Here is a 21,186-nt window from a genome sequence, read left to right on the forward strand (position 1 = left end):
AAAGTCTGGCAAGACCACCGATAAATGTAGTGAGACCGTCAAGAAATCTAGTGAGACCCTCGAGGTTATGAAAAAGGACCAACTAGAAATTAAGCATACACTGACTGAAATAAAGGATATTATGCAGAGTTCCAACAGCAGACCAGAGGATCACAAGAATCAAATCAAAGATTTGAAATACGAAGAAGCAAAAAACACCCAACCGGAAAAGCAAAATGAAAAAAGAATCCAAAAATATGAAGATAGTGTAAGGAGCCTCTGGGACAGCTTCAAGCATACCAACATCCAAATTATAGGGGTGCCAGAAGAAGAGAGAGAGCAAGATATTGAAAACCTATTTGAAGAAATAATGACAGAAAACTTCCCCTACCTGGTGAAAGAAATAGACTTACAAGTCCGGGATGCGCAGAGAACCCCAAACAAAAAGAATCCAAAGAGGACCACACCAAGACACATCATCATTAAAATGCCAAGAACAAAAGACAAAGAGAGACTCTTAAAAGCACCAGGAGAAAGAAACTCAGTGACCTACAAGGGAATACCCATACGACTGTCAGTTGATTTCTCAACAGAAACTTTGCAGGCCAGAAGGGAGTGGCAAGAAATATTCAAAGTGATGAATAGCAAGAACCTACAATCAAGATTACTTTATCCAGCAAAGCTATCATTCAGAATTGAAGGTCAGATAAAGAGCTTCACAGATAAGGAAAAGCTAAAGGAGTTCATCACCACCAAACCAGTATTATATGAAATGCTGAAAGGTATCCTTTAAGAAGAGGAAGAAGAAGAAAAAGGTAAAGATACAAATTATGAACCACAAATACGCATCTACCAACAAGTGAATCTAAAAATCAAGTAAATAAATAATCTGATGAACAGAATAAACTGATGATTATAATAGAATCAGGGACATAGAAAGGGAGTGTACTGACTATTCTTGGGCGGGGGGAAGGGGTGTGGGGGATGCGGGAAGAGACTAGACAAAAATCGTGCACCTATGGATGAGGACATTGGGGGGGGGTGGAGGGGGGGGAACCAGGTGGAGGGGAGCTATGGGGGGGAAAAAGAGGAACAACTGTAATAATCTGAATAAAGATTTAATTAAAAAAAAAAAAAAGAAAGGTCCCAGGTTCGATTCCAGTCAAGAACATGTACCTTGGTTGTGGGCACATCCCCAGTAGGGGGTGTGCAGGAGGCAGCTGATCAATCGATGTTTCTAACTCTCTATCCCTCTCCCTTCCTCTCTGTAAAAAATCAATAAAATATTAAAATAAAAAAGAAGAAGAAAGAAGAAAGAAGGAAGGAGGAAGGAGGAAGGAGGAAGGAGGAAGGAGGAAGGAGGAAGGAGGAAGGAGGAAGGAGGAAGGAGGAAGGAGGAAGGAGGAAGGAGGAGGAGGAGGAAGCAAAACCACTCAGAAGACAAGACTTCTGGAAACACACCTCCATCACACACAAGCAAGGCCTTCCATCCAGCTCAGGAGTGACTTGTCAGGCCCTCTCTGCTCTCTCCTAAGTATGTGCACAGCATTGCACTCGTACATAGCCTTCCAGACCTCCAGCAACACGTTGGATCTTATGAAGGCCCACTCACACCATAAATCTCCCAGCTAAAACTCTGGCCCATCTTTGGCTTTTCCACACCAGAATGGCAACCTCATGCTATAGGCCAGCTATGGGCCTTCCCTTTTTTTTCAGCAAAAGAAACTGTGGTACATCTACACAATGGAATACTATCCTACCTAATAAAAGACAAAACGGGTAATTGACCATACCTTCACTACGCTTCCAATTGGCTATTCAGGGCGATATGCAAATTAACTGCCAAGAAAGATGGTGGTTAATTTGCATACGTAGGCACCAAGCAACAAAGCGAAGCCGGCCCGGGCAGGAGCAGCGAGCAAAGGCCAGCATGGCAAATGAAGAACAAAGAGGGAAGCGCGCTGCGCCAGCCTCGGCCACGCCCCCAGGGCCCGCACACAGAGAGAGAGGGGCTTAGCTCCTCGCTTGCCGCACGCCCCTGGGGCCTGGACCCCTCCCAGCGAAGAGCGAAGGCCTGGGTTCTGGGCGCCGGAGGAAAACTGATGCCAGCAGCTAGGGGAAGGGGCCCCCGAGTGGCCCCAGACTGTGAGAGGGCACAGGCCGGGCTGAGGGACCCACCCAAGTGCACAAATTTTTGTGCACCGGGCCTCTACTGCAGCTATAAAAAAGAAAGACCTCTTACCATTTGCAACAGCATGGATGGACCTGGAGAGCATTATGCTAAGTGAAATAAGCCAGTCAGAGAAAGAGAAATATCACATGATTTCACTCATTTGTGGAATATAATGAACATAAACTGATGAACAAAAATAGATCCAGAGACACAGAAGCATGGAACAGACTGTCAAACCTCAGAGGGAAGGCAGGCGAGGGGTAAGAGATCAACCAAAGGTCTTGTATTCATGCATGTAACATAACCAATGGACACAGACAATAGCAGGGTGAAGGCCTGTGCTGGGGGGCAGGAGTGGGCAGGGAGAGGTCAATAAGGAAAAAAGGAGACATATGTATTACTTTCAACAAAAAAGAATTTAAATTTAAAAATAAAGAAGTATGGCCCTGGCCGGTTTGGCTCAGTGGATAGAGCGTTGGCCTGCAGACTGAAGGGTCCCAGGTTCGATTCCAGTCAAGGGCATGTATCTTGGTTGTGGGCACATCTCCAGTAGGGGGTGTGCAGGAGGTGGCTGATCGATGTTTCTAATTCTCTCTCTCCCTTCCTCTATGTAAAAAATCAATAAAATATATATTAAAAAATAAATAAATAAAAATAAAAAAAGAAGTATGAGTTGTTTCCAGCTGTCATCATTTAAAAACTAGACCTAAAGTTATTTTTTAATGCACTTGTTTACCCATTGTTTGAAATCATTCTTCAAAACTGCTTTTACATAAAACAATACTGTTTGGTCTCATGTTATATTTTCATATTATATTTTTCTATTCAAAGTCTCCAATTCTTGACAGATCTAGAACATGATTTAGAATATGTAAGATCAAGAATATGTAGTCTTCCCTAACCGGTTTGGCTCAGTGGATAGAGCATTGGCCTGCAGACTGAAAGGTCCCAGGTTCGACATCCGTCAAGGGCATGTACCTTGGTTGCGGGCACATCCTCAGTAGGGAGTGTGCAGGAGGCAGCTGATCGATGTTTCTCTCTCATCAATGTTTCTAACTCTCTATCCTTCTCCCTTCCTCTCTGCAAAATATCAATAAAATATATTTTTTTTAAAAAAGAATATGTAGTCTGTAAAGGGAATACTAAAAATACTACCTTTTAAACATTAGGAGTGAATACCATTCAGTGATTTAAATAAGAAAACCTGGATTTTGCAAGTTATAAAAATTCATGGTTTGAATTCTGTATATTATACTTTTTGGTCCTATGACCTCGAATGATTTGCTTTAAAAGTTTTAATCTACTTTCTCATATGAAATATAAAGATGATAATAGTTATATCTCAGAGCTAATGTGAGTAAAATATGTAAGTAGGTCTACTTAATATCTAATACATTATATTTCAAAAAGCAAGTACTTAATCCATGTTAGTTAGCTTTCCTTCTTTAAGTTATTAAAAGTGAAGAACTGTTGCCCTAAGTGGTTTGGCTCAGTGGATAGAGCATCGGCCTGCAGACTGAAAGGTCCCAGGTTCGATTCTGGTCAAGGGCATGTACCTTGGTTGCGGGCACATCCCCAGTAGGAGGTGTGCAGGAGGCAGCTGATCGATGTTTCTAAGTCTCTATCTCTCTCCTTCCTCTCTGTAAAAAATCAATAAAATATATATATTTTAAAAAAAGTGAAGAACTGTCTTTACTAAACTAGAATAAGGACATAATTATGTGATACTAAGCTGTACAATGTATTCTTATTGAGAAGTGTCTGTCATCTACCATTTTTGGTCTTTCCCAATTCTAGTTCCATATATTTTTCAATTCTAAAGGAAATTGCAGTTATGCAAGAAATCACCCGAAATATTGTGTTTAAATAACTTGCTGGTTGATGCTTGTCACACCTGTTTATTATTCTTTGTCCTGAACACATGGCTCAATTACATTCCCCAACCACCCCTGTGGTTCTTGTTTAGCAGAAAATAACGGGCACCAAATTTTTGGTCTGGCCTGGAATTCTTGTCTGTGTCATCTCTTTTCCTCTTCATGTTGGCTAGGATGAAGATGATCACAACGGTGTTCCTGGAAGTCTTATATAGAATACAGTGGAGTCACACCATGGAAGCAAGGGCTGAACTCTGCGATCAACAGAATACTGAGAAATGATGTTGTGTGACTCTAAGGCTAAGACATTGAAAGCACTGCAGCTTCAACCTTGTCTGGTCTCTTGGATTGCTATCTAGGGGAAGCTAGCCATTACACCATGAGGACATCCAAGCAGCCACTATGAGGAGGCATATGTGGAGAGGAAGAGAAGTTTCTTACCAACCACCAGCATCATTTGGCAGCTATATGAATGAGCCCTTGGAAGTTTCTCCAAGCTTTCAGCCCTATCCAGTGAAATCTTCAGATGACTACACCTCAGACTATATCTGACTCTTCAGAAGAAACTCTTAGCCAGAATTGCCCAGACAAGCCACACCCTAATTCCTGACCCACAGAAACTGTGAGAGATAATAAATGTTTTTATTATTTTTTAAGCCAAAAACAAAAGAACTCTGACCTCTACCTCCCTCCAAACATACATAAAAACTTATATAAATCCTAGACAATCATAAAGGAAAATATTGACAAATTATAGACTTCATAAAAATTAAACTTTTGCTCTTCAAAAGACATTGTTCAGAAAATGAAAAGGCCAACTACGGAATGAGAGAAAAATTTGCAAAACATATCTAATAAAAGATTTTTTATCAATATATATAAAGAAATCTTGAAAATCAAGAGAAAGACAAATAGCCAAATTTAAAAATGCATAACAGATTTGAATAGACTCTTGCCCAAAAAGATATACAAGTGGCAAATCCTATATAATAAAAGGCTAATATGCAAATTGTCGCCTCGGGAGTTCAACCAACCGGGAGTTCAACCACTCGCTATGACATGTGCTGACCACCAGGGGGCAGCACGGAATGAAGGAAAGCCTCAGCCAGCGGCCAGCAGCCAGGGGAAGGAAAGCCCCCAGCCAGCCCTGATTGCCAGCCAGGCCTAGGGACCCTATCCATCACAAATTTCATGCACCAGGCCTCTAGTATTATATAAAAAGATGGACATCATTAATGGTGAGGGAAATGCAAACTAATACCACAAAATACCACTATGCACCCACCAGAATGGCTAAAATGTTTTAAACTAACAATGCCAAATATTGATATGGAGCAACTGACTCATACGTTGTTGATAAGGATGGAAAATGGTACAGTTACTTTGAAATACAGTTTAGTGGTTTCTTATAAAGTTAAGTATATACTTATCATAAAACCCAGCCAGTCCACTCCTAGGTTTTTACCAAAAACCAATGAAAGCATATATTCACCAAAGACTCGTACTCAAATATTTATAGCACCTTTATTCTTAATAGCCAATGGCTATAAACAACCCAGTGGTCATTAACTGGTGACTAGATAGATAAACAAACCATGGTATATCTTTATAATAGGTTATTATTCAGTAGTAAAAAGGAATCAAATACTGACACAACATAGATAAATCTCAAAAGTACTATGCTATGTAAAGATACCATATAGAAAAGATGTACTACATGATTTCTTCTACATGAAATTATAGGAATGGTAAACATAGTGACAGAAAACAGATCATAGTTGTCAGGGATCACAGGTGAGGGGAAAGGATGGACTCTAAATGGTATAAGGGAAGCTTTTGTGTAATGGAAATGCTTTATATTATGACTAGAGGCCCGGTGCACAAAATTCATGCATGGGGGGGGGGGTGTCCCTCAGCCCAGCCTGTACCCTCTCCAATCTGGGACACCTCGGGGGATGTTCAACATGATCGGGCCTAAACCGGCAGTCAGACATCCCTCTTGCAATCCAGGACCACTGGCTCCTAACCACTCACCTGCCTGCCTGCCTGATGGCCCCTAACTATCTCTCCCTGCCTGCCTGATCGCCCCTAACCCCTCTGCCTGCCTGCCTGATTGCCCCTACCCACCTCTGCCTGCCTGCCTGATACCCCTAATTGCTCCCCTGCCCACCTGATCGCCCCTAACCACCTCTGCCTCGGCCCCCGCCACCATGGCTTTGTCCAGAAGGACGTCCAGAAGACGTCTGGTCTATCTGGTCTAATTAGCATATTACCCTTTTATTAGTATAGATTCTGCTGGTGGTTATACACCATTTGTCAAAATTCAATGAACTATATACACAATAAACAGTTACATTCCATAGTACATAAATTACATCTTCATAAAGTTTTTTAATAAAACACTTAGAATAATGTCTAGCATATATAAGCACTCAATAAATATTAGCTAAAAATAACTATTATTTTTATGGCAATCCAAGAAAGAAATGGTTTCACAGATAGAAAGACTGAGAATTTTAAGATGTTTTTTTCAAAATAAGATAAATTCAGAAATTTATTTTTAATAAACCCTACCCTATTAGCAGATAATATAAGGGCTTAAAGTAAAGATCTGTCATTAAGCTCTAGTTTCTATAAAAAGATTACTGAGCACACAGCCAAATGAAGTATGACTCTCATGCTGGAGGTTCAGCAGCATCCAGGTAGAAAACAGAGCAGATATCACACTAATTCAAAAAAGCGAGTGGTAAGTGTTATAAAAGCAACAACAAAAAAGTCATAAGTGAATAATGCCTCATGAGAAGTAGGGCATAACATTTCACTGAAATTCTAATGACACTTGAGAGAATTTGAAACTTCTCATTAAACACTTCAAAACTACAAATAAAATAGGAAGCAAAACAGCAAAGCAGGGCTATCAAATTTAAGCAGTTGCATAAGTGGCAATGGGGACTATACAACCAAGAAACCCAATGAACCAAATTCTCTTTGCATCTAGCAGAATCTAGCCTGAGAAGGGCCGAGACTAGGAGTGACACACACACACACACACACACCACATCTCTGAGGATTGTAAGTAAAGCAGCTATATAAAGAAAGGGAACTGAGTAAGTGTCCCTTCTTACCCTCTTCTGCTTCATCCTCCTGGGGTGACATTGGGCCCCCTCCACTAGTAGGAGTGACAGGTTCCTCCTTCTCAGACTCTCTCTGTAGACTCACCACCTCATAGATTGCATCTCCAGCACTGGTGTGACCTTTTCCCTCTGTCTGAGAAAGAGATAAACATGTGTTTCAATATGAGAAGTGTGAAGGAAACACTGTTTCAATGGTCCATTAAAAAGTGCTGAAATAAGCCCTAGACGGTTTGGCTCAGTGGACAGATAATCGGCCTGCGGACTGAAGGGTCCCGTTCGATTCTGGTCAAGGGCACATGCCTGGGTTGCGGGCTCAATCCCCAGTATGGGGTGTGCAGGAGGCAGCCAATCAATGATTCTCATCATCACTGATGTTTCTATCTCTCTCTCTCCCTCTCCCTTCCTCTCTAAAATCAATTTAAAAAGTGGTGTTTTTTTAAAAAAAAAAAAAAAGCACTGTAATGAAAAGCAGCATGTCATGCTTGAAAAAAAAATTGGAAGTACTTTGTTCTTCACATGGTATTTGAAATGTATGGTTCTTATAGCATTGTTTTAACCAATACAATGAAACCTGCTAACCATTTTGGAAGAACTCAATCTTTTTTATCATAAAAACCCAAGACACCACAGATTCTAGGGCATGCAGGTAAGCGAATGTTGCTAGATTCTTAGGACTCACTACCTCGCATTGAGATAAAGAGGTATCACAACATCCCTCAACTAATTCATGGAAGTAAATAGTTCCTACCTTATCAATGGTTTATATTATAAATGGATTATTTTTAAGAAGGAAAAACTAAGGCAACTGCTAATTAATTAACCAAGCATGGCCTACAAAGCCCTAGATAAACTGCCTCCAACACCTAAGCGTGTCACTACATTCCAGCCACTTTGGCCTCATTCAGCACTGGGAATCTTTAAATTCTCTCCCAGCTGAAGGTGTAGGGACATCCTTTTCTCAATACAGCTTTTCCTCCTACTCTTTGCTAGCCCCCATCAAACTCAGATCCTTTCACTTCTACAAAGAATTTAACCTCTGTTCCCTATGTTTTGATTCTCATACCTTGTTCTTCCTTCACTTCCCTCACCACAGGTAATTACACATTTATCATATTCATGTGTTTAATGGCTATCCTGTCTACAGGACAGTATGCACCTTAAAGACAGGGACTATGTTGATTTTCAATCAGAAATAATACAGTGCCTGACACATAGGTACTCAATAAATATCAGTGGAATGAATGACTGGTAATGGTTACCTTCTTCCTTCACTATAAAACAAAAATTATGTGTATTACCTACTAACACTGCCTAATTTAGGAATGTCTTGGAAACCCTACTTTTGTTCATTTAATATTAAAATAACTTTATAACTTTACTAATAAGTCAAACAATATACAGGATGGGGCAAACATAGGTTTACAGTTGTTCATATGGAAAATAACACAATAATTAATAATAATACAAGAATAAACTGTGTTTTGCGTACTTACAACTATAAACCTACATTTGCCCCACCCTATATTCATATAATAGTATAGAAATAATTATGAAAAGTAATCAGATATTACTTGAATATTTATTCATTATAACTGCTGTTTTTTTTAACTTACATTACCTAGATGTGGATTTTTCAAATACTCTATTGGTTGACTCTAAACATCATTTAATTAGAGAAATTTTATGGCTTTTTATTGCTACTTAAGGATCTTGACATTTAAAAAGAATGATGAAAAAAAATATGCTATTACATGAGGAGAACAAAAAGGTCCTACCTGTTTCAACCTCATGAAGAAAGTCTCCGTGAAAGTCTTTCTGCTGAAATACCAGAATCGCTCATTTGCAGGGTATACACGTACTACTGTCTCCAGGAGAAAGCGGACAGGCTCCACCACCTCCGTGACGACCATATCCACTGCCACAGTCATGTACACTCGTTTATCTGCAGCAGAAATTTTCTGTGTTTTTATGCTGGCTTTATTATACCTTCATTATTTAAGAAAACAGTTTCCTCACTTACTATCACATTACCTTCTATGTTTAATTTTAAAGGTTTTCATGTCAGTTTGATTAAATAGTAACCAAGTATTCCAAATATGTTGCTCATCACACAGAATCCTATTTTAATCAGCTATCCAAATCTTCTCTGACAACTTTAATATTTTTTCCCAAATCAGGTCTTACTATCCTAATAAAAGAGAAACATGGTAATTAGTCGTAACTTTGCTACCCTTCCCATTGGCTAATCAGGGAGATATGCAAATTAACTGCCAACCAAGATGGCGGCCGGCAGGCAGGCAGCTGAAGCAAACATGAACAGGAGGCTTGCTTACTCCAGTGATGGAGGAAGTCAACGTTCCCCGCCTGCTGCAGCTCAGCTCTGAGCTCTGGATGAAACAATGTTGCAATTATAGAACCTAAACAAACCCCAGAAACCTGCTTTCAGCCAGCGCGGCCTCAGAGCTTAGAGCGGCCAGTGATGGCAACAGAGTTTCAATTATAGAATCTAAACAAACCCAGGTACCTGCTTTCAGCCGGCAACAGCCTCAGAGCTGGAGCCTGCTCTCAGCTCCAGTGACAGCTATAAAAGGTAAATTAATCCCAGAATAAAAAAAGAAAAGAAAAAAGGAGAGGCTGGGAGCTTCAGTTGCCCACCAGTCTGAAAACAGCCCTCAGTCCCTCACCCAGACTGGCCAGGCACCCCAGTGGGGCCCCCCACCCTGAAGGGTGTGTGACCAGCTGCAAACAGCCATCATCCCATCATCCAGGCTGGCCAGGCACCCCAGTGGGGACCCCCACCCTGAAGGGAGTGTGACCAGCTGCAAACAGCCATCATCCCCTCATCCAGGCTGGCCAGGCACCCAAGCGGGACCCCCACCCTGAAGGGGGTGTGACCAGATGCAAACAGCCATCATCCCATCTAGGCTGGCCAGGCACCCAAGCAGGACCCCCACCCTGATCCAGGACATGCTTCAGGGCAAACCAGCCGGCCACCACCCGTGCACCAGGCCTCTATCGAATATAGTAAACGGGTAATATGGAAACTGACCCTAACAGCAGAAGGACTGGGAATGACTGATCACTATGACACACACTGACCACCAGGGGGCAGACGCTCAATGAATAAGCTTCCCTCTGGTGGTCAGGGCGCTCTCACATGGGAGGAGCTCTGCTCAGCCACAAGCCAGGCTGATGGCTGCCAGTACAGCGATGGTGGTGGGAGCCTCTCCTGCCTCCTCAGCAGCGCTAAGGATGTCCAACTGCAGTTTAGGCCTGCTCCCCGCTGGCAAGTGGACATCCCCCGAGGGCTGCCGGGCTGCCAGAGGGATGTCTGATTGCCATCTTAGGCCCAATCCCCTAGGGAGCGGGCCTAAGCCAGCAGGTGGTCATCCCCTGAGGGGTCCCAGACTGCGAGAGGGCACAGGCCGAGCTGAGGGACCCCCAATCCCCTCGAGTGCACAAATTTTTGTGCACCGGGCCTCTAGTAAAATAAATAAAATAAAATCTTCAGGATATCTTTTACACTAAAACTATCTTTCAGATTTCCCAGAAAAACCTCTGGAAAAATCACGGAGGCTTGCTCTTTCATTTTATAAAAAGAGACACTAGAAATCATGTTTGTTGAGTTGCTTGGAAAGGTCATCAAATCAGAAGAGCTACTCTACCTTCACTATATTAAATTTGCAAAGGGAGATGCTATTAAAATGAATACTTCAACATTATATGCTTTAAGAGAAATCCCTGGGTATCTGTCAGTTCCCTCCTTCATTGTCCACAATATATATACTGACCCTCAAGAAAATCACTGTGATTTTCATACATATTGTATGTATCTGAGTCCTTTTTGAGAACAACAATCAAAATTTCAGTTACTATTTAAAATGTTTACTTGGCCACGGCCTTCCTTTAATTTTTTTTTTAATTAATTAATTTATTTCTTTACACATAACTGAAGTGATGTTACAGTACATAAGTTATTTACAACTGTGCAGTAATGTGTTGCAAAATAAATTATCTAGAAGGCAGCAAAAACCTTTAATTTGAATCTAGAATCTTCCAGGCCATTGGCTACTGGTTTTCTACAATTTCATAATGATAGGTTGAAATATGGATTTGATTTGATTTGATTTGCCCTACTTCAGATTCATTAGGATTTTTGAGTCTGTGGCTTGGTTACTCCATACCATTTTGTCATTTCTTCATTACTTTAAAAACTTTTTTCCAATTTATTGTGCCCACCACTTTTAGTTCTGAGTTAGAGGGAGAATCAAATGGCCAAGCCCACTAAAAGAAACATTCAATTGTGCTTTTAAAAACATTTTACAACATTTATACTCATCAACCTCACATCTATTAATATCATCAAACTCAAATATTGTATTGCATTCTTATATGCATTCTGCTGCCAACTGAAGAGAAAGTAGGATTCTCTAGATATTGTACTTGGTCTAGAAGACCTTAAAGTCTAAGGGAATAATGTAGAGGGGTAACAGAGAAAACATAGACTATAATACACAACTTGGTATAGTGAAAAGATCCAAGACATTTCCTCTCCCAGGGCCTCAACTTCTTCTGTAAAAATCAAACTGTAATTCATGAATCTCCTCAATAATTTATAATATCAAGGACACGATTTGAAAATTTTAGCAATCAGATAAACATTTGAGTTTGCATATGAAATAATTTAAATTTAAGATACATTATCTTTTGGATTAGAAGATTATTTTAATTCAATATTACATGAAGTTTATTTTAATAAAACATAAATTTTAAAATATATTGTCTTTTATTTGAGGATTCAATGTGTATTAAAGTACAAAATGAAACTGAACTATGTTACATTAAAAATAGATAAAAACTGCTTTACTTATTTTTTGAAATTTGAATATTTTATTCTTCAAAATTATCAACTGGCTTATTTTTCTCATTTTTGTGGTTTCTTTCTGAGTAATAATAAGAAAGAAGTTAATAAGCTGGTACTTACAAGTCTAGCTCCAGAAATAAAGAACTGTGAGTGTAAAAATTATTTATTCTTAATATATGAAAAGCTAAATTTTATATAATCATTATTTTTTCTACCTCTTTAGCCCTCAGTATGAAATAGCTTGATGTGTGATTAAATGCATGCAATTTATGGGACTGGAAAAGACTCTTTAAAGAAATTTGAGAGTAATTATCATTTTAATATTCTTCATCAATATATTATACTTCCATATCAGTATTCACTAATGCTCCTGTGTTTAACCAAAAGTCTACATTATAAATGAAATAATGTAAGACAAAGATAAAAAAAAAAAAAAAATCCATTATTTTCTCAATATAAATTATTGGTTGAATGACAGTAAAGAATTTAGTATAAGATTATAATTCATGAGGTAATTAATGTTAGTTTGAAAGCAGATGATAGAGGAGCAAAAAAAACAAACAAACAGGTAATTGACAGATACCTGAAAAAAGTAGGAATAAAAATAAACAGTGGAAAAAATGACCAATGTGACTACATACCATTCATAAATTCTGTTCAACACTAGTCATGTTCAACAAAATGAAAAGGTAAACAACAAGGAAAAAAGGGTTTGTCATAAATGATATCCTTGCTATACATTACTAAGATCTAAACTCCCTAAGTTCAAAAGACTGGAACAAAATTGTAAGTTATATTTTTTTAAAGTTAAAATGCTTATCAAAAATATGCAGAATTTTAGAATTTGCTTTCATTATTTCATTCATATTCTTCCATCATTTTGCCTCCAAATAAAATCACTCTATAATGACATATAAAACACAAAGCACAGCCCTGGCTGGTGTTGCTCATTGGTTAGAGCGCTGTACTGTGCACCAAAGGGTTGCGGGTTCGATTCTCGGTCAAGGGCATGTACCTGGGTTGCAGGTTCAACCAATTTTTCTCTCCCACTTTCTCTCTCTGCTTCCCTCCCTCCTATTTTTCCCTCCCTCCCTCTACCTCCTCTCTTCCTCCACTCTCTAAAAATCAATGGAAAAAATATACTCAGATGAAGGTTAACAAAAAATAAAAATAATAAAACACAAAGCACAAATACTTTCTACATAATCTAATAAAATTAATTCATGTATCTCTAGGGGGGATTCTTTTGAATACTGGAGGTTTTCCCCAATAGATAGGTAAAATAGAAAAAGAACCTTTAAACTCTAAAGAAGAATAACTCCTAATGTAATATTTCTTTAAAGAAAATCCGCCCCTGGCTGGTGTGGCTCACTTGATTGAGCATCATCCCATGCACCAAAAGGTTGCTAATTCAATTCCTGTGAGGGCACATGCCAATGTTGCAGGCTCAATCCCCAGTAGGGGACATGCAGGAGGCAACCAATAGATGGTTCTCTCTCACATCGATGTTTCTTTCTCTCCCTCTTCCTTCCTCTCTCTCTAAAATCAATAAAAACATATTTTAAAAAAAGAAAATTTGAAGGACTTACTGGAGATACAAATTGATTTCTCACAAAATTTAGAGCACCATTCTAAATAGTATTATGTAAATAACAATCTTCTTAAAATTCACACTGAACCTGTGTTTACTTTCTATTGCGCCTCAGTACAACAGTGTTCAGTGTCAATAATTATATATGTGTAGTAATCGTGTGAAACCACATAAGATTTAGCATGTTTTAATGCATTATACACATTAACTTAGACTATTATTTTCCCTGCAATAGACCGTTCTCCTTATGCTAAAGAAATAGTGTTGGATGTAGAAATGAAAAATGAATAGTAAGAAAACTATATCAGATATGTTTATTGTGCAAAATACAAGTCTGGGCTAAATTTTATAGTAAAATCTATTAATGAAAAAAATACTCCATTTTAAATGAGCAGCAGATATTTTTTTTAAAACGTGGCAAAACAACATTGTCCATAATGTGAAATTTTAAGCAAATAATAAGGAATCTTTTAAGAAAATTCACCTTTTGGGGTTTCTTCATTAAGTGCCAGAAATATGGGTGCATTGGGGTTCCACATGCCGGTGATAACGTAAGCCCTCCCGTCATAGCTCTTTCCCATGGATTCCTGTGAAAGTCCAAACAGAAATATATACATCAAGAAAATCACCATTTCAATTAATAAGTTTATCTTACTTTAAACCAGGGGTCGTCAAACTACGGCCCACGGGCCACATGCAGCCCGCCGAAAACATTTGTTTTTTTACTTCAAAATAAGATATGTGCAGTGTGCATAGGAATTTGTTCATAGTTTTTTTTAAAACTATAGTCTGGCCCTCCAACGGTCTGAGGGACAGTGAACTGGCCCCCTGTTTAAAAAGTTTGAGGACCCCTGCTTTAAACAATCCAATTTACTAAAATTTGGATTTACAATCAAAAGGGGGGGTGGGTATTTTCTCTGTAAATTTTTTCACCCTACAAAAATATTTCTTTGAATATTAAATTCTCCTACAGCTTTCTTCAAACAGTTTCTTTTAAAGACATGTACCTTTTGGCCCGGCCAGCATGGCTCAGTTGAGTGTTGACCTATGCAGGAGGTAAAGGTTCGATTCCTGATCAGGGCACATGCCCCAGTTGTAGGCTCATCCCCCACTGTGGGGCATGCAGGAGGCAACCGATCAATGATTCTCTCTCATCTTGATGCTTCTATCTCTTTCTCCCTCTCCCTTCCTCTCCGAAATCAATTTAAAATATTTTAAATAAAATAAAAAATAAAGACATGTACCTCTTAAAATAAAAGAGTCCATGCTGGATCACAAAAACATAATATTGCTATGAAGTTATACTTAACTTGATCTTAGGCTGCTATCAAAATCTCATATACTCACACATACAAGGATGTATGTAGTTGCTATGAAAACTATAGATCAGTGATGGCGAACCTATGACACGCGTGTCAGAGGTGACACGCAAACTCATTTTTTTGGTTGATTTTTCTTTGTTAAATGGCATTTAAATATATAAAATAAATATCAAAAATATAAGTCTTTGCTTTACTATGGTTGCAAATATCAAAAAATTTCTATATGTGACACGGCACCAGAGTTATGCTAGGGTTTTTCAAAATGCTGACATGCCGAGCTCAAAAGGTTCGCCATCACTGGTATAGATCTTACTGAAGACAGTTAAATTGAATTTATAGCTAATCACAAGATAGCATTTTCCTCCAATGCTCTAATTTTAATATATTCTTAAAATATTAATTTACTTTGTCACAATCAATACCTTCAAAGTGAATATTTTCCTGCTATATATGTCAGATATTTATACACTTTCTTAAAATCATAAGTCAATAGGAGGAGACTAATATTGGTTTGTAATCAACATGGATGCTTACTATCTCCCTCTACCCTTACACTCACTCCGTTCTTCTTCCCCCTTTCCTCTCCCCTTCTTCTTCATTTCCTCCACTCTTTAAGACTTTTACCTAGCCAGCTCCTGACTCTCCCTACAGAAGCCAGCAACTCCCTATACTGAGGGCAAGGCCACATATAGTTGGGGGAGAGGGGAGGTTAAAGGTTGTCCCATGGGAGAACTGCACACAGAATACAAACATGTGCATATGTAAAACAGAATATTATCTACAGTACTTTCAATGTTCTGTACCAATTTCCTATTGTAAACAGAAAAGTTTCAAAGGGTCAGACTAAAAAAAGAGAAAACTTTTTTTACAAAATTACCCCCCTCCCACATATGCTTCTCTAAATCTCTATAAAACTGTTTCAGTCATTTGGTATATTTTTATGGTGTATTGGTGATATTTCACTAGTCAAATTGCTTAGCTTGAGTGCTAAGACCACATTCAATGAAATACACTCAAGGTCATGTAAAGGAAACTCACTCAGTACCTCCAATACTCATATATTCATATTCTCCCTCTCCTTTTCTCCCTCTCCCCCTCTCCATCCCCTTCTCTCTCCTTTATCTTCTCTCTCTATCCTCTAATTAGACCCTCAAGAATGAGCATCTAACCCCACCTCCCAAAGAAACACAATCCACCTGTGGACAAGAACAGTGCAATGCTTGAGTCTAAAAAGAAGAGCTAGACCAATAAAAGTCTTTCTTTTAATTAACAAATACAAAGGAAAGTGGACAGTTAAAAGTAGAGCTAAAAGCTTTGATAAGAAGTCAGGTGGAAAAAAAAATAAAAACAAAAACAAACAGAACAAAAAAACACAAAAGAAATAAAAGAAAATAAAAACAACAAAAAAAAGAAGTCAGGTGATGACAGGTCACATCCTACCTAATAAAGAGAGAATATGCTAATTGACCCTCACACCGCAAAGATGGCGGCACCCACAGCCAATAAGTAGGGAATATGCTAATTGACTGTCCCACCCTCAAAGATGGCAGCGCCCACAGCCAATAAGGAGGGAATATGCTAATTGACTGCCCCTCCCTCAAAGATGGCAGCGCCCACAGCCACAAGATGGCGGCATCCAGTCCCCTCAGCCCCACTGGGGCGGCAGGTGCTCTGCACACCTGCCTCCAGAGACCCCCAGTCCCCTCAGTCCCCCTGCTGCCCAGGGCCGGCCCGAGGCGCAGGCAAGCCTCGGATGGTGGCTCCACAGCCGCCCAGGGCCGCCTGAGGCTCAGGTAACCAGGGCCGGCCGAGGCTCGTGCTGCCAGCAGTGGCAGCAGCAGAGGTGTGATGGGGTGTTGCCTTCCCCTGATCGCCAGGTCGCCTCCTGCGCCTGAGGGCTCCCAGACTGTGAGAGGGGACAGGCCAGGCTGAGGGACCCCCCTCCAGTGCATGAATTTTCATGCACCAGGCCTCTAGTATAAAATAAAATTAGATGATGAAAGGAGACTTGCCTTGGGGTGGTGAACACAATACAATATACAGGTGATGCATTATAGAAATGTACCCCTGAAACCTATATAACTTTATTAATCAATGTCACCCCATTAAATTCAATAAAAATTTAAAAATAAATAAAGTGAAGCTAGATATGTGATGATAATAGAAACTATATGGTAGGTAAAACAGATAAAGAATAGCAGAGTATGAGGAAACTGCTAAATGCTGAGAGAAATGGAAAATATTTTTTAAATCCTTTAAAATAATTAGTCACACAGTCAAAAAACAAAGGCAAATATTGAGAAGCAGGAAGGGAGGGAGAAGGGGGGAGAGAGGCAGAGGAAGGGCAGGGAGGAAGGAAAGGAGGGAAAAGGGGAGGAAAGAGCAAGAAGAAAGAAAGAAAGAAAGAAAGAAAGAAAGAAAGAAAGAAAGAAAGAAAGAAAGAAAGAAAGAGGCAAAACTTTCAAAATTTGTCAGAATAATATGTAAGAAGGTGAAATTTGTTTTCAAAAATGTTCACATATTTGGACATGTCATAGAAGACAGAGAAGTATCAAAGTCTTGCTCTAGCGGGGAGAAGTAACACAGATTAGACCAAGTTACAAGGAATACAGTATCAGGTGATCACAAAAAATAACTTTGTAATAACCAGCACTGTCCCATAATCTTCATTATAAAGTAACGAGTTCCTTTTTATTAGGCATAGTCTAGCCGAAGCTCAATAACCATGTATTAAGACGGTATGAAAGATTAACAGCACTGGGTAGTAAGTCACAACTGTTGATAACTGCAAATGCTGGCCCTCCCACCTGACCAACTTCTGGTTGTACAGGTCAGCCCACTTCTCTTTCCTGGGGCTTTAATGCCGACAAGCCCTTTGATTTCAACATGGACTCTTAAAGGTGGAGACTGCACGACAATGAGACATACAAAGGGCCTCAGGAGTTCATGCCAGGCCTGTAATTCTATAATGTGAACTTAAGCTCATGGAAAAATCTCTGCCAGTGATTCATCTTAATCTCTGAAACTGTGAAAGACCATGACTAGTTAAGACCTAGAAGCATGTACGCATTTAATGTCCCTGGACTACCGCCTCATGGAATTTTCAGGGCTTGAAATGCTCTGGATTGCCTCAGGTAAAAGCACTTGCATTACTGCTGTGCCTTAAAGAGGGATGGAGGAGAGATGGATCAAAAGCTCATTTGTTTGCACATTCACTGTAACTGGTTGTCCTTACCATGGGGTTCTTCCTCTAAATTCCTGTGGCTCACTGGACCAACTCAACCCACTTAATGAGAGCACTTAACCCACTGCTATAGTTACAGACTCATAAGGTCTGTTCCCATCATAAGACTATGAATCCACAGATGGTGAGAGTTGTGTTCTACCTTATCTACAACCCCAGCACTTCACACAATGCTTGGCACATAGTTAGAAGTTCAAAAAGGCTGACTGAAACACCCCAGTACCACTAGAAAACCATGTGATCGTCACCATGAAATAAAGAAAATGTTGACATAATTGGTGACATTTATCTGACATTTGCAAAACACAGCTGAAAAGAAAAAAAAAATATTTAGTACTTGTTATCACTAAATATAAAAACTGCAGTGAAGTAAGTAAAAAGCTTTATGCTTACTCTAAGATGACCATTTCCTATAACATTTCTAAATTGCAAAGTAAATGTTTTCATTAACTGCAATATTAGAAGGTGTTTATGTTTAAAAGTTAGGATGGCTTGCTATTTTTACATCAAATACAAACTCTTAAATATATATTGACCTTTAAGGGCATTCCTGAAATAAATAGCACTCCCACAATACATATACTTTGCTAAGGATAGATAATGAAGGAGGAGATATTCAGAAAGGGAAATGCTTTTAAGAAAATAAAAGCATCTATCACAGGACTCAAATTAATAACAGTGCATTAAAATAAATAAAAGGTACCATATTCACTCTGGATATGCCTGTGATAATCATGTCCTTGTTATTTTTGGCTCAAAGAAAAGACATCCTCCTAAGAAGCCAAACAGGTGAATAGATGGACATCGTCATAACACTGTTCTTCTATTTGCTTTGAACTTGCATATGATTTTTTGGTGGGAATTGTCCCAAATCTTTCCCTCATAAGTAATTTTAAGTTTAGGTTTTCAAATTTCATTATTACTATTATACAGCTGAAAGTCAGAAACAGATCTCTCAATATGACAATTTTAAAATAGAAAATATTTTAAAAATATAAAATAACTAGATCTATACTTGGTTAAAGTGTTTAAGGTTAATATTACCATATCCAGTAAATGCATGTCACTGTTCTTCACGTTTCGACCTGGGCTTAATAACATTCCAAAACATCTGAAAATTTGAGGGAAAAAGGAGAAATAAGGTATCAAAAATATATAGAAGCCCAGTGAACAAAAAGCCTTTTTATAATAACTATATAATCTGACCTCTGTACTTACAAATAGCTTTCTTATTATAGAGAAACAGCACAGATAAAAATTCATTAAGATACATAATAAAAATCACATAGAAATAACTTATCTAAATTGCCAAATCTTTATTTCTACATGTAAAAGATTACCAGTGATCAGAAACTGTGATAAAAATGGCCACAAAAATTTTTGATTGAAACAGAAAACAGTTGAAGTTATTCCAAACATATAGGTCAAGATCATATAACCCAATTAAATTAAAAAGGAGATTTTTTTTTAAAGAATAAGAAAAAGACACTGTGCTCTCCCTTTGTATCAAGCTATATTAATAGAAACAATCACCCTGGCCCTCACCAGTCATGTTCACTGAGTAGCTTATTAAAACTATGTCCTCATTTGAAAAGAAAAATAATAATATAAAATACATTACTAAAAGTACTATTATTCAGTGAAAACATTATCCAATGTATTATATGTTAGTAACCATTTACTTTATTCCATGCTTCCTGATGTAAAAGAAGTGTTAGAAATCCCATCAACACTACCCCTTCATTTGTAGAAGGTTTTCATAAGCTGCAAAATTCAGTTAAATCTAATATTTTTATTTGTTAGGATATACTTGTTAATTCTGCTTTAGAGGGAAGAAAGGTAAAGCCCAGAGAAGTTAAACAATTTATTCATATTAATGTGGCTATTCCACAGGTCTTGTAACTCAAGAGGCAATGTGATCTGTCCACTGTGTCCCTCAGCCAACAACACATACTCACACGTACTAGTGTTTTTATTGTAGCTTTCCAAATTTAATATGCTATGAAGCACTTTATACAAGGAGTAGAGAATGTAAATCAATTAAATATGAGATTTTTCAAATTTTTTTAAAATCTATTTTATTGATTTTTTACAGAGAGGAAGGGAGAGGGACAGAGAGTCAGAAACATTGATCAGCTGCCTCCTGCACACCCCCCACTGGGGATGTGCCCATAACCATGGTACATGCCCTTGACCGGAATCGAACCTGGGACCCCTCAGTCCGCAGGCCGACGCTCTATCCACTGAGCCAAACTGGCTAGGGCGAGATTTTTCAAATTTTAAAATAGTGGCAGCTAACCAGTCAATATTGAATCTGATCCTTGTTGTTTCCCAAAGGTTTACTTTTCTAGTAGCACTAGCTTTTTCTCTTTTTTTTCTATGATCAAGGTAAGTGATTGATCCTATCCAAACAGGAGTTCAGTAAGCAGTGAAACGATATCTACTTCCTGTGAGTACTTCGAGATATTTTGCTCAGGGCTCCTTTTGGCATCCGAAAACAATCAAGTACATAACAAAGATAAAGTTGAAAATCTCTGAGGATAACTTTCCAAGCATATTATTGTATCACTGAACAAAATATAATCTACTAATACAGAGATAATTATATTCTAATAGTCATAATTGCAATATTACTACTATACACTATTTGATCTCTCTCCTATGAACTACTATAATAAACATTACCTGTATAAATTAAATGTTAATTAATTATGCAATTCATTGTACTATTTCTCTGACTATTGCTTAAATTCTTGATAAACAAAAATAAAAGTTAATTATTTTCAGATATGAAATTTGATCCCCCAACAAAGAAATCAGGTCAATAAAGACAGAAGATTTGTCTCACATTCCCTGGATAGCAGTCCCCCCTTATCTACTGGGGATTCATTTCATACATGAAACTACAGATGGTACCAAACCACATATATACTATGTTTAAGCTGTACATACAGACCCTTTCACTTAAAGCAGTGGTTCTCAACCTTCTGGCCTTTTAAATACAG

The 21,186-nt window shown here is 38.5% G+C and overlaps 1 protein-coding gene across 7 annotated transcripts in view; it reads right to left on the minus strand.

The window, feature by feature from the left end:
• RABGAP1L (RAB GTPase activating protein 1 like) overlaps positions 1-21,186 on the minus strand; it is a 434,830-nt gene that overhangs the window by 349,119 nt on the left and 64,525 nt on the right. For 6 of the 7 annotated variants that reach the window (XR_004973243.1, XM_036342969.1, XM_036342966.1 and 3 more), the window contains 4 exons: positions 19,226-19,292; positions 14,100-14,202; positions 8,936-9,102; positions 7,152-7,293 (listed from right to left, as the gene is read on the minus strand). Coding sequence is in view for 6 of the 7 variants with exons in the window: in XM_036342969.1 (XP_036198862.1) it covers positions 7,152-7,293; positions 8,936-9,102; positions 14,100-14,202; positions 19,226-19,292 (479 nt within the window). In the remaining variant the exon portion in view is untranslated. The remainder of the gene's footprint in view (positions 1-7,151; positions 7,294-8,935; positions 9,103-14,099; positions 14,203-19,225; positions 19,293-21,186) is intronic. The other variant, XM_036342970.1, reaches the window with a different exon arrangement.

The sequence above is a fragment of the Myotis myotis genome, unplaced genomic scaffold (genome assembly GCF_014108235.1).
Source record: "Myotis myotis isolate mMyoMyo1 unplaced genomic scaffold, mMyoMyo1.p scaffold_m19_p_18, whole genome shotgun sequence".
NCBI classification, from domain to species: domain Eukaryota; kingdom Metazoa; phylum Chordata; class Mammalia; order Chiroptera; family Vespertilionidae; genus Myotis; species Myotis myotis.